Source organism: Rissa tridactyla, chromosome 3, assembly GCF_028500815.1.
Source record: "Rissa tridactyla isolate bRisTri1 chromosome 3, bRisTri1.patW.cur.20221130, whole genome shotgun sequence".
Classification (NCBI taxonomy): domain Eukaryota; kingdom Metazoa; phylum Chordata; class Aves; order Charadriiformes; family Laridae; genus Rissa; species Rissa tridactyla.
Genome location: NC_071468.1, coordinates 19,411,663 through 19,426,303, shown reverse-complemented (window position 1 = coordinate 19,426,303; position 14,641 = coordinate 19,411,663). Strand labels below are relative to the sequence as shown.

At 40.8% G+C, this 14,641-nt stretch overlaps 1 protein-coding gene across 8 annotated transcripts in view; it reads right to left on the bottom strand.

Moving 5' to 3' along the window:
• EHBP1 (EH domain binding protein 1) overlaps nt 1-14,641 on the bottom strand; it is a 231,021-nt gene that overhangs the window by 115,649 nt on the left and 100,731 nt on the right. For all 8 annotated transcript variants that reach the window (XM_054194439.1, XM_054194431.1, XM_054194432.1 and 5 more), the window contains 2 exons: nt 14,334-14,456; nt 4,231-4,483 (listed from right to left, as the gene is read on the bottom strand). In XM_054194439.1, coding sequence (XP_054050414.1) covers nt 4,231-4,483; nt 14,334-14,456 — 376 coding nt within the window. The remainder of the gene's footprint in view (nt 1-4,230; nt 4,484-14,333; nt 14,457-14,641) is intronic.

Sequence of the window (14,641 nt, the reverse complement as noted above, 5' to 3'; positions counted from 1 at the left end):
GGAGGAAGGGCTAAAAGGAGAAGTTTCTATAAGAAAAGTTTCTAGAGACTAGAAGTTTCTAGTCTCTAGTTTCCTAGAAAAGAACTTGCTTGAAAGCCAGGCTAAATCCTCATATTTCGGTCATAGCATAGACAGAACACAAACACACCATTTCCCACCTTCCCCTCTCTACTGCTTTTAATTGGTCTTACAAATATTTAGAAAGATTTTTGAAAAATTAAGTTTAATGCAGAAAAACAACAACCCTGGTTCTTGCCCAAAGAGGCTACAACTACAGAAGTCAATGGAGTCTGATATATGTAGCAGAGTTTGGTCCAACAGCTCCTACATGGCTATACCAGAAACTAAGCATGGGAAAAGTCTGGCCAAAAAAAGCCTTAGCTGAAAAATATTAAAGCACTTTTCTCTGAGGTTAGCTCCCATACTTTTTTGCTTCAGTGAAGTTATTTAATTGATCCACACAATCGGATTTGCCTAAAGAGATACTAGACTGTCCACCATGAAATTAAAAAAAACGAACCTGACAAACTACCCGGCATTAAGCTGTCACTGGCAGTGTGGTGGCTTGTGGCTTCTTGTGCAACAGGCAGCTTCAATAGATGGCAACTCGATAGTCTTTCCAATTAGACAGCATTATTCTAAGCCATGCAATGATTAACGAGATAAGAAGCCACAGAGCCAAATAATATCTGAAAGCAAGTTTTATTCTGACCAATTGAAAAAACTATTTTGACCAGTGTTACTGGTTAACTGAAAAAAATATATGAATCAACATTTTATTGAGGAGGAAAAACAAAGCTGTCAGGGTGGCAGGGTTAAATGATGAGGCAGTATTACCAACCAGAAGCATTAGGGTTGAAAGCATTATACTTCAAGTAGTTGCGAGCTGTGCTATTTTCAAATAATTAAAGCTTAACTTAGCAAGGCATGCTGTCCTTTATTAACAGGTAGCCACCTATCATTTTGATTTTAAGGTATAAAATTCAATAAGCAGAATTTTACACTAACATTCAAATGCCCAAACTAACAAAAGAAAAATGTGTTCCTTATCTCTAGCTAGGTATGAGAATTTAGCCAGAGGAAGTACATTTTGAGAGTGTAGTTTTACAGCAGAGTATATGCACTGGATCATCTAAGTCCCTCTATACCACACAACACCTCATTATGATTATGACTATGCTTTGCTTACGTGTGTTGTGAAATCTTACATTATCTTCACAACCATTAGCGAAATACGTTTCAATTAAGGCAATTACCCAAGGTAAATCCTTCAGAGAGGCGCAGTGAGGGTAAGTAACTTTTCCAAGATTACAACAAGAGTCTGTTACAAAACTGGAGTCAGAGTTCAGCTCTTGGGGCACTTTGTGTAAGCTCCGAGTCCAGAATGAGAAACTCGGGATCTGCCAGCGTGGAGTGGGACAAGGGTCCTGATGCTACCTGATGTGTCCGTGTTCCCATGACACATCATACCATTTCACACAAAATACAAGAGGAAAACGCCAAGCAGTGCATTAAGTGAACTCCTGCTTAAGATGCACGGATAAAAATACATGGCATTTCCTGACCGACAGTAACTGTCTTTCAGGAGCCTTCTACTTCTCAAGCCTTCCACCTATCAGGTTCAAAGACGCTCCTGGGGAAAGCACTAGACCAGCGGTAGTCAAAAATTATTAAAAACTAGCCAAAACAAAATAAATTAAACACATAATGTTAGGAGAGAGGTTGAAAATAGTACGCAAGGTTTTCTAATGCCGTGATATGACTCGGTTGTTCAGCCTTATCTTGAATACACTGCTCACGCCAAGTCAACACATCTTAAAATAGATACACAGCAGAAGAAACAACAGGGTCCAGAGACGTGCGGTGAAAATGATTAGAGAGATGAAGAGACTTCTGTATGAAGAGAGATTGATAAAGTTAGCACCATTTAACTCAGACAAGTGACAAGTAATGGTGAACATGCGAGAGAGATACAACACAGCAACTGCTTACAGCAGATAAATCCAATACTACTAATTGTTGTTTTGATAAGCCAGCAGAAGAGATCACATATGGGATTGGAAAGGTAACTTATTTACAACCAATAAAAGGAAACACATTTCATACAAGATCTTGTTTTCTTGTGGAACTCTCTGCCAGAAATTGACACTGAAGCCTAGACTTTAATAGGATTTGGAAGAAGATTAGCCATTTATGTACATAATAAAAGCATCAATATTCACATTAGATAAGAAACAATACACATCTGGACATAAATCCTCATGATTTAGGGCACACAAAAACTACCAACTGGCACTGCCTATGGAAATCTCTCCTTTGGTGCTCACCGCACCATAACTTAGCAGAAACTTTCTACTGAAAAATTTGAAAATTAATGACATGAGGTAAGGCATAATAGTGCTTGTGGGCATGAGTTAGTATCACAAGTTCCTAGACTGGAATTTTATTGTTACACCTATTCCTCCAGAGCATTTCAGTCTAAAGATTCAAAGATTCTCCTCACCACACTTCTACTCAATACATTTAACAAATGGTCTCCGTGTCTTTTTCAATGACATGGTGCTCCTGTGACCTGGGAGGATAATGTGGAGAGGAAGCTCCTTGGGGGGTCAGGACATAAAAAACTTATGTAAAAGATGTAAAAATCTATTTTACAGTGCTTTTTGACTCCTTATCCTTCTGTCTTCCCATGGGACAACACTTTTATAATGAAAACACAGATCAGATTTAAGTTCAAGTAGAATCCACCTATGGGGAGTTTATTTTTATCCTTGGAAAAAAAAAAAAAAGGAATAAAGCAAATGGGGTCACCAAAATAAGAAGGCGGCTGTTGTACACAAAGGATTAGAGGTATCTACAGTCCAGTACACAGAAAAAACAAGGCTGTCTGTTACAACACCGCTGCAAGCCCGTTTGCTTAGGGTGGAAACGTGAGTATAAATATAAAACAGAGAAAATTCTTCACTTGTCCATGCATATAGCTTTTGCTCTTTCTATTCTTCTCACTCTCTCCTGTCCTCTATACCTGTATCTTCACGGGGATAAAGTATACACATTTTTTCTCCCTGCGGATTCTGGTGCTCAGTGAATGATCAGGGGTGCCTGGTGTGACCATCAACAGTGCGATCACACTGTGCTCTGCAGACACAGCAGCCCATGCTGTCTGTTCAGGCAGTGCCCTGATGAACAGAGCTGACAGAGACATCGTTCCCCCAATGCCCCTTTTTCTTTTTTTTGTCCCCCCCCCCGAACAAACAACAACAAATAATCTATGGCCTTTAAAAGGAAAAAAAACCCTGCAGGGTCCTTTATGCCTTTATACTCTCTTAAGAGCACGTGGGAATCCTTCCATTTCCTAGAATACAGCTAGAAACAGAGAAACATAAAGATGATGATATGACACCTGTTTTAATATTAAATATGAAAGCAATGCAAATGTCATGCCCTGATAAATCTCGTTGAATAATGTAAAACTAAATGCTAATTACAGTTGTTGTCTGTAAAATTGCTCGCATGTAATTACCATAAACTGTCTCATGAGTGGTGTGGTTGGTGACTAATGACCACAAACAAAGAGTAAGTATATGCACCTCCAAACCTCCCAAGCTGCATAGCTATTGCAAAAAGCTCTCACTCCTTGTTAGGTTTCTATACGATAATACAAAGCAGTCAGTGTGAGTTTACACAAGTTTTATGTGTGGTTATGATAAAAGAAACAGCCTATGAAAGTGCGTATGGTGTTATCTTTCCTACATAGAGATTCAGTTTTATGAGATTCTCAAAAATGTGCCATGCAGACTGCAAAATGCTCTTCCTTTTTACATACTGCACTGATACCAAACAAACGCTCCATTATCATTAACAAAAATTATTATTTTATGAAGTAAAAATAGTGGAAAAAAGGACAGGAAGGACCAAGCTCTGCTGCTCCCTTATTTTTGGCTCATTTGTAATTGTCAGGGCCCAAAGTGCCAAAAAGGTACACAAGACTTGTTCCCTATCAAGTAATTTGCTATCAATGAGGCAAAGAAAAGTTTCCTAACATATCATGTTCAGCTGAAGAGCATGACTTGGGGGTATGGTATTTCCTGCTGCTGAGCTGCCTAAGGATCAGGCTGTCCTAACGAGGTGATTAAGGATCACAATGGTTGAACCCAATACACCTCAAGATTAAGTCAGGGATCCCACTAATGCTTTCAAAGCTGCTGAAAGATGAAGAATCATACTTACTCATCTAGCTCTTCCTCTTCAGCTGTAGAGGTATCTGCATAGAGGTATTTGCTCATATCCACTGGTCTGACGTATTTCCTTTTTGCAGGTTGTGGAGGAGAATCTCTTACAGTTACAAACGTTTCAGGCTCAGGATCTGGCTCATCGAACGGGTTCAAGTACTCTGGGGCATCTTCATCTTTGAAGGGATTGTAATTGTCAGCGTAGACACTTTCTTCTGGCTTTGAAGATGAAGCAATTTCAGTGGCCGGTTCTACCAAACAACAAAAAAAATATTCATTAAAGAGATTTAACATAGAAAAAATGTGAAAACATTTTATCAGGTCTTTATATTTCGAAGGCTTATGAAAAGGCCTTCTTCAGGACTCTCAATACATAAAGCCCCAGCCTTAGATGAATTGTCACGCTTTATTTATTTACAGTGTAACCTTGTTTATTCAAAAATAGGTCTTTCAAAAGGTCATTTCATCGGGAGTATATTGAATAGGTTTCATTTTCTCACTTACTGAAGCTCTTTCAACCTAATTGGTTATTAGTTTTCTTATTTGTCATATAAATGGTATCGCAACAGATTTTAAAAACATTTTCCTAAGCCATTAGACAATTTGTATCCTAACGAAATGTTCGTAATTATTTATTTGAGCTTTTAATAAAGAAAAAAGATATCCCGTATTTTATAATAAAATTACTTTTACTGGATATTAAAAATGGTGATAGCAAGTAGGTGCTCTTTTCATTCCTTAAAATGACTGAACTAAAAATCAGTTATTAGGTATGATCAGTAATTATATTTCAAAACATACATATTTTCACTGCTAACTGCTCCTGGTAACAATGCATAGTCTCACAGTAAAAAATGAATTTAAATGAACCCTGAAAAGACAGATAATCAAATTACTCATCTATTATTTGGGTTGTACAACAAAAAGTTATTAGCAACCTGGAGCTGCATGAAATTCTTTAGAGTAATGGACACTACAGACAGAGAATGGCTGACGGATATTGAATAATACAAACCACCATAGAGCAATACAACATTTCTTACAAAGACACTTAGTAATGTTAATCTTACTCTTCCTGCAGGAAATGATTAGAAGCTCAGTTCAATATTGGATTTGATCTGCTTTCAAAATGTACGCACATAGGAACTTCAATATGGTGTTATTAAAACCTGATTTTCAATAACCACTCCCACATTATTCTTAACAAAAAGTGTTTCTTTTTCAGATGTATGGTAACTAAATTGAACTAAGCATATGTTTTAGCTTTAAAAGAAAAACTAAAAGTTAGTTGTAGCAAGGCTCTAAAGAAGGAAAAGATGGAGTTCCAAGCGTGTTTGTCAAAAAAAAAAAATATTCGGGAAGACAAAATCACTAGTCACACAACTAACAAAGGGAAGGGACAGGAAAAGAAACAGCACTGTCGTTACTTGGTCTTGGATAGATGATGTACTGAAGTTGCTAATCCTGGTGAATTGGAACAAAACCTAAGTGGACATGGACCTGTTGGAGTGGGTCCAGAGGAGGCCATGCAGATGCTCAGAGGGCTGGAGCACCTCTGCTGTGAGGACAGGCTGAGAGAGTTGGGGCTGTTCGGCCTGGAGAAGAGAAGGCTCCAGGGAGACCTTAGAGCCCCTTCCAGTACCTAAAGGGGCTACCGGAAAGATGGGGAGGGACTCTGGATCAGGGAGTGGAGCGACAGGACGAGGAGGAACAGTTTTAAACTGGAAGAAGGGAGATTTAGATTAGCTATTAGGAATAGATTCTTTACTGTGAAGCTGGTGAGACACTGACTCAGGTTGCCCAGGGAAGCTGTGGCTGCCCCATCCCTGGAGGCGTTCAAGGCCAGGCTGGATGGGGCTTTGAGCAACCTGGTCTGGTGGGAGGTGTCCCTGCCCATGGCAGGGGGGTGGGAACTAGGTGATCTCTAAGGTCCCTTCCAACCCAAACCATTCTGTGATTCTATTCTGCCAGTAAGCTTCCAGTTCACCCTGTCTCCAGCCAAGGTGATAGAAAAGCCCTACCCCACAGAGTGTGACTGACTATAATCTACAGTTTGAGCAAAAGCCACTCCTGGCTGAACTGGAACACGGTCCCCAGATGCAGGTAGCGGCTTCACTTATCTATGCATTGGACCAGTCGCCAATCATTAGACCAGGTCAAAGTCTTGGGGCAGGAAAGGCCCCCAGGGACCGGAAAGATTTAATTTCAGGAAGAACCTCACGTTTCTACTGCTCCTTTTCTTGGTTCTTCACATTTGAACTACAAAGACTATGTTAGCATATTGTCTTCTATACTATTTCTAAGGGTCTGTTTCCGAAGTGATGGACCATTTCTCTATGGTAGAAATTCCCTATGGTAGAAAGTAGAAACCAAATGGGTTTGGCTGAAATAACAGAAAAAAAGAATCAAAATCTTAGTAGGCCCAATGCAGACCCTCAGGAGATAAATCACTCATCTGAGATTGAGGGTGAGCTCAGCTGGATGAAACAAAGTAAAATTGTGCTTTGCCAGACAGTACTAGAGGTTTTAACTGGTAGACACACACCTACACACAGGGCGTGTGCATGTGGGATTTCCCTGTGGTGATTATTCAGAAAACTATATTAAAAAAAATTCTTTCCATTTCAAGTGAGGTTTGCAGTTTCTTATTCCTTCTGCAACCTGGTCCAAATTAGCATTAAAGAAGTAACATATACAGTACACACCTATCTCTTATGTATCTCATAAGTCCTTACACTTAACTTCAAATTCAGAGTACAGCTATCACTGTTTCAAGTCAAAAACTGGAGTCAAAAGGGAGATGGAGAAAAGTGTAAATCAGACACTATGCTGAAATGGGATGAGATGAAGGTAAAGTGAGATCACAAGAAGTTATTATTGTGCTTAATCGTCACTCTTTACACTATCAAAATGTGTTCTAAAAAGAACTAATTAATCAAAACCCTTGTGACTAACAGTAAAAAAACCCAAATAATCAGGGTTGCACTAATAGTCTTAGCTAAACCTAAAAAAGAAGTTCAGTTTCTCTTTAAACTGGTTAAGCTTCACCTGAATGTCACAAAGCAACATTTCAGCTGTGTCTTAGGAGATGGGCATATAGACAAACTACTGCAGGATAAATCAGGGTGTGTATTTGCAGTATGTCAGCTGTAGTGTATGTGTTCACTCCTATCCCAGAGTAAATACAACACGCTTATCCCTTAATAAAAGGGAATAAGCTACTGGGCACTTATCCTGGGAGAAAGGGTAGTTACTGCACAGTAGGTGATACATTTTAAGCTCACACCCTAGTCTATGTGCAGGGATTTGGTTGTAAGCCCGCATCCCTGTAAGAAAGATGTTTCAGAGAAAGCCACAATAAAATAATACTGAAGATCTGCAGTTTCACTGACAAGGCAAAAGAAATCATTCAAGGCAGAAATTCTTAAAAACACAAATATGATCAAATCAAGCAAGAATCCTTCAACAGTATTATAGATTAAATACATCAGAGCAGAGCCCAGCATGTGAAACATATTGTTTCATTTATTTTAAGATAAAACTTGAAGAGAGGATCTACAATGGCTTACTTACATCACTCTAGTAGTGTCCAGTGCGGGTGGTCATAGTAAGCAAAAGTTTCACCCTGCTTGCCTTGAGATGTCCTCAGTGAGGGTATCTGCAGGTGAGCTGGACCCCTTTACAGTCAAAGCTTACATGTGTGTGGTCACACTGTTGATATCTAAAACCAGGTGAGCCAAATCCCAGCCTTACTGCATAGACATGCATGACTTGAAGCTTATGGGAGGCAGAGTATTGCTCAGATGTTACCCACATGTTTAGTGATTTGATGAACTAGGCCAAGCAGAAATGCTTTTGAGATCTGCCTTCAAAAGGCAGTTTCATATAAGCAGCAGAAGTCACCTAATGAAAAATGACTGAGGTATGTCTTGTTCAAATTGTGCAACTTATTGATGACTTTTTAACCAATATTTTTTCTACTTTAAACTTTGCACAAATCTTTAAATATTTTGTCAAGAGGGTGCACAACTACAAATACCTACTTCTGCAGCTCCATATGATGGATTACTGCACCTGCACATGAATCTGTTGATAAATACACATTATCATATCCGAGCAAAACTTGCTGATAACTCACAAGCAGTATTCAAACAAATATTACTAGAAGGAATGTCAGTAATATTTCCTGAAGTTAAAAACACTCAGGGAAACAATCTCTTAAAACTATACTGTAAGCTTTTATTTCTAACTTGCTTTTAAGTGTCTCCTGGAAATGAAATGTTAAATGCGTGTTTAAATCTGATAAACTTTAAGGGGCAATGCAAATGGTTTTTGCAATTCTTTCTATTTCAACACTGTGGATCGGGTGCTGTAACCCTAACTAGGACAAAATTCTTTCTCTTGTTCATTGGCTCAACAATAACTACAGATTAGGCCTCACATGCGCAGCATTGCAGATCAGCGCTTGGAGACCTCTGGCTTATTATTAATGAAAAGACTTCACAAAATCCTACACACAGACTCAAATTAAAAGAGGTTCTGAAAGTATCATTTTCAAGACACTTTTACGGGCAGAATTTTGAAGAGGCTCAACTAGAACCCACTTAACTTAGCTACTCATTCTCCCTCCTCCAGGATATTGCGGTTTTTTCCCCTCTGCCTCCTTTGACGTCCCCACAGGAGGGAGGGTCCCCACCTGAACATGAACCTGACCAGGCTATCTCTCACAGGGTCTCTGAAACCCATCAGGACTAGCTCTTATGTCAAGTGTTGGTCCACCCCTCTCTATAACAAATTAAATGGCTAGGTCGGTGACTCAACAGCACTGCTCTTAAAGCTGCAGCCACTGTTACCTTCTCTGTGACAGACACTCGTATTTTCTCAAGAACCTAATGATGTCAGAAATGAATTTTAGGGGGGCTGAACATACAACAGCTTAAAAGGGGCTTATTGCCCTCTTCAAGCTGATTTTACGCTGAGTCAACACAGATTCCCCTGCTTCCCCCTAATTATTAATTGCAGCTGAAAGCCCAGGTCTCCAGTCTCTACTTGAACTACTTTTTCATTGCAGTTCCCAATATACACCAATATATATTAAAAAAAAAAAAGAAAAAAAAAAGAAAAAAGACAGACGTTTGCAGTTTGGCATTCCAAGGGTCAAACGCACAATACTTTTGCATGGTTAAGTAATAAAGCCAGAGGGGTAGGAGTGACAAGAGGAGAGGTAGAAGTATTACTACAGCAGAAGCACCAGCTGCTCTTGTGCCAAATTCTGGAACCATTACTTGCCCTAACTCCACTGAGAAAGAGTGCTTGTGATAGCAATCACTCTGGCACTACCTATCTGCACAATCAGCCTTCTAGTTCCCAGAGGATCTCCAAAAATCACCCTGCCCTTCAACCCACTTGCCTTTTGTAACACAAACATATTGTGACACATCCCTTGAAACCAAACAAACCCCCCACCAAAACACTACGCGTACCACTTTCCCCTTGGCAAAGGATGAAAGAACAAGCCACATGTGAAAGATATTTAGTTATGCCATTTACTGCACTACCGGCAGGCACACAGTCATGCTGGTGATGTGAGCAGTGTAACAAACACCACAGAATAAAAATGTTACTTCCCAGTACTTCTAGAAAGTATAATGACTGGCATCCTTATAAACCAGTGATGATTTTCTACTACTTTTATTAATACTCACACCAGCAACACATTGCATTTCATTAAGAAGGGACAGAGCAGACTTTTTCCTCCATATTGGTTCTTGAACCGCTCTCCTTAGGACTATCCTAAGAGAGATTCAGGGGCTTGGTACTGCATTGTAGCACTGTTTTCATTTGCAGTGTAACACACGCTGAAGGGAGCTCAGAAGCCTACACAGAGGGTAAAGAAATACATTGGTAAAGTAAATGCCGTTTTAAATGAAAGCGGGAGGCAGCGCGAGCAAACAGATACCCTCAAGTCTCAGATGTGTGGCAGGAAACTTGCATTGGTCATACACAACTTCAAAATTTGCTTTCCACACCTAATTAAAAAAAAAAAATATCTGGAGCGCCAAAAGTGTGTCGTAGTTTTCTATTTGAATTTGTTGCATATGTTAACTTCCACAAGAAAAATATTTTGCAAAAAAATCAACTGATTTTAGAATTCTGTTGTAACATAACTAAAAGGCAGTCCTCCTGTGATCTTCTACATGTTGTCTGGTATAAAGCTGTAGAGATATATTGTTTGAACAGATTTTTTATTTTCCAGATTCCTAATGTCTAGCTGACCTCTCTCTGTCTAGATACAGAGAGAATAAATCTCAATTCAACATGTCAACCAAGAGACAGACTGAAAGGTTTCATTTCCACAGTTGAAGATTTTTTTGAGGCAGGTTGTTCACATGCACTTTCAACTCCACTGTGCATATAAGATCATTTCCACTAAGGACTTCTTAAACCACAGCAGCATCCAGAGCCAGCTTGCTGAGAACCCTCTGCCGAGCACTGCACCCACAATGTACACGGAGATGCTGGGAGCACTCACGCCTTTAGTTTCTCTCCACCCCACATTCCCAGGGTTAGGTGATTATGGGATTAGGAAGATAGAGGGAAAGTAGCTGGTTTGCGAACAGGCACAAGAAATATCTGTCTAGGAAACAAGCATCTACTGGCAAGTAATCCTCCCTTCTCTTTGAGCGACTGTCAATACACACGTATTCATACCCTGCGTGACTCTAAGCACTCTTTCGCTAAGCGCACAGCTTACAGGCTTGATAGGAATATCCCTGGAATATCTCTGCCAAACGGCACATCATGCCTGCTAGCATCTGATGGCAAAGTCCTAGGGAAAGGAGGCTGCAGATGGCTGCTCTGCACATCTCAGGGAAATTAAAGTAACAAATTCTACGGGGAGATTCTGAACTTTCACAAAATCTAAATTCAAGATTTTGCCTTGTCCAGATAAAAAGATAAAGCAGACTAACATGCAGTGAATAAAAAAATACTTCATCCCTGCATGCATAAAAGGTTAATCTCTTGATTTAAGCAGATCACAAGACAAGTGAAACAGGTAATGTGACTCTTTAAGCCTGAAGGAGAAAGTCTGCCTTAAACTCCTGAACCTCTGTCATGCTCCCAAGCTCCTGCGGTGGCCACCAAAAAGGTCACATTCACTTAAGGATGCAAAAGCAAACAAGTGGCCATAGTCTCAAAGAGCTTCCTAAAAAGCCATGACAGCAATGAAAGTTATGCTGAGGTCTCAAAGTAGAAGAAATGTCCTAAACCATGAGGGAATATACCTGCATCCAAATGGGAAACAAACAGGGCAGCCTTCTGCTGGGTGAGAACAGCTGCAATACTGTGTCACTTCAAAATGTAGTCCAAACCAAAGGGAAATCTCCCCAAAACAGTAAGGTCTAGGTGCTCCCCATGTAGAGACACTGATCCAATGCCACAGACATACGTAGCATATTCCTGCTGTTGCTGAAGACCAGAATTGTCCTACCTAATTTGTCTCAGCACTGTTTTTTCCCTCCTCAATTTTCTGAGAAGGAAGACGACTGGAGGAAAGGCACATGTCAAGGCCAAGCAAGGGAAAAGGAACACAACCAGTGCCTATCATAAGGACAAGACAGCTCTGGAGTGGAGGAGCCAGCAGTTCTCAGAGGTGTCTGAGGTGACTAGAAGAATACCTGGGGAGACACTAATCATAAAGTAAAAGCTATAAAAAATGCCACACCGGATGTCCCACTCTTGGTCCAAGAGCCTGAAACGCCTCAGAACTTCCTTCCACTTGGTTCAGTGCTCCAGGCAGACACACTGCTGTCACATGAACCTGACAGAAGCCCCATCCCTCCCAAATAAAACAACACCTTATGACACAGTAGGAAGAATCTAGTGACACCCTGTTTATCAAAATCACGGTCATGTTGTTGTACGTTGACTGCTGCATGATGGCAACAATGTGTGGGAGGAATATTTGGTACACACACCCAACAACTCAGCATTGCTGCCCACAGCCATATAGATGGGACTTCTTTGGGGACACAACAGTCTGAGCCCTAAGACTGTCCAAGTACAGAAAACGGACCCAGAGGAACAGAGAAGTGTCCGTGACTGTGACTGGAGATGGCAGAAAAGGCTGGATGCCAACAAAGGGACCAGAATCAACTGAAAAAACGTGCCCCACATATACTGGGAGTCTTTTGGGAACATAAGCAGGCTGGAGCCTTGGATACAGTCTGCGCATAGGGAACTTGACATGAGGTGTCAAGCTACTCCGGCACTAAGAAACACCACCAGTTTATAAGTCCCTGTCCCTGAGAGGAGAAGGAGCCAATTCTTAGTCCTGACATTTTGTGGTGAGAAGACCTGCTGCTTTCTGCCAGTGCAGGTTCTCTCTGGAAAGGAAAGAAAAGCTAGGTTTGGAAAACAGCAGTTTACATAGGACGGGACTTGTATGGCTCTCTCCAGGGAGAAGGGAGCTCTTCTTTCCAGAGCAGAGAAGAAAGAAAGGAATATAGGCTGAGTCTCTTAGAGCAAGTTGTGCATGGACAACTAGATGGATGAGAACAGGTGTTTTATATCCCTTCCGTGATCCTAAGGGAATTCACAGCTGAGGAACAGACTGGAAATTAAGACGAAGATCCAAACACCAAAATCTAATCCATATATATTGGTATCTACAAAGCTGAAACAAATCACTTCTGCAGCTCTAGAAACACCTGACAACTTTAGAGGAGGGGGAAGGGGCCTGGGATAGTGGCTTTATGGCTTCTATGGCCAAATACAGAAGATAGCGCAATGTCCCTGTTTGAGAAATACAAGCTGTGAGACTACATCACAGCCAAAGCATGACATGACTTAGATCACCACCCACATTGGCCTCTGTGGACTCAGAAGGCAGAAAAGCCATCTTGTGAGTAAACATTCAGCTTGTCCAGAGACAGGGAGTAACCACAGATGGAAACTGCAGCTCAGAAATGCAACCTCATTAGACCTGGCATTAGAAATCCCATGGCTGTACCCTGGGCTGCTCCTGCCCAGTGTGGTTCTTTTCCACCACCATTACAGAATGGGACCTGGGGTTTGGTTAAAGGTGGCAAATGCTCCTTCGTATTCTCTGTGGGAAGAAAAGTCTTGGAGCTTTGAACAGGAATGGCTGAATACAGCTTCAAACTTAGGATTTAACTGTGGATTGTCATTTCGAGCAGCTGCAAACTAAGAAAGTCACAGACCCGGTTTTTTGATGGCAGCAGATGGAAGCCTGCATATCTAGACATGGATATGAGGACAGCAGAGATGCCTGCTGCCTTAGTACTCCTTTCTGGCCTTACAGCCTAAAAGTCTTACCAGATTAAAAACTCCTAAGGGGAGATTCAGATTAGATATCAGGAAGAAATTCTTTCCTGTGAGGGTGGTGAGACACTGGCCCAAGTTGCCCGGAGAAGCTGTGGCTGCCCCATCCCTGGAGGTGTTCAAGGCCAGGCTGGATGGCACTTTGAGCAACCTGGTCTGGTGGGAGGTGTCCCTGCCCAGGGCAGCGGAGTGGAACTGGGTGATCTTTAAGGTTCCTTCCAACCCAAACCATTCTATGATTCTGTGACTGGAAAGGGGATTAACACCTACCACGTGGTGCAAGGCGTGATGCCAGAAGGCTTAACTGAGGAAGCCATAAGAGCAAAAAAAGAAGAATGAAAGAGATACAATTAAATTATAATAATGAAAATTAGCGCTAGCCAACAATAGCTGTGATGCAGTGAAGAAGTTCTCATATAAACCAGCATCCACGTGGAACAGGGGCGCTTGACAGTATGTGTTGCTCATTTATACCACACGAGGTGAGTACTAATAACACACCTGACAGGTCTAAAAGTCTTTGGTTCAACTCTTAGCTGGTAGCCCTCAGTGGCAAATACACATAAGGATGTGACTCGAAGGATAAATCCATTTTTCAGTGGCAACTGGATTACTGCTAGTGCTACCTCAGTACTGCATGTAATAACTATACTTAATCAAAATAACATTTTTCATTTGTAGCCCCACAAAAAAAAAAAATCATGTTTCATTAAGCATTTGCAATTAACGATGAATTATGTAGTACAAATCTATTACCTTCTACATCAGGGTCTCCAAATGGATTTAATTCTGCTGTGTCAGGATCACCAAAGGGGTTTGTACTAGAGTTGGCCAGGTCTTGCTCCTCTTCGTCCAGAAAATTAAGTTTATTGATCAGCTCTAAAAACAAGTTGGAACATTGTTTTAATATAGATACAAAGAGTTCATCTAACATATGTCAAGCTGAAAAAAACCCCGTATCAACAGTCCCTCGAAACAGTGCACCAGGGTATGGCACGAACTGCACAACTAAGCTAATGCACTTCAGTAGTACACCAACAAAGGAGGAAAAAAAAAAGTGAAAT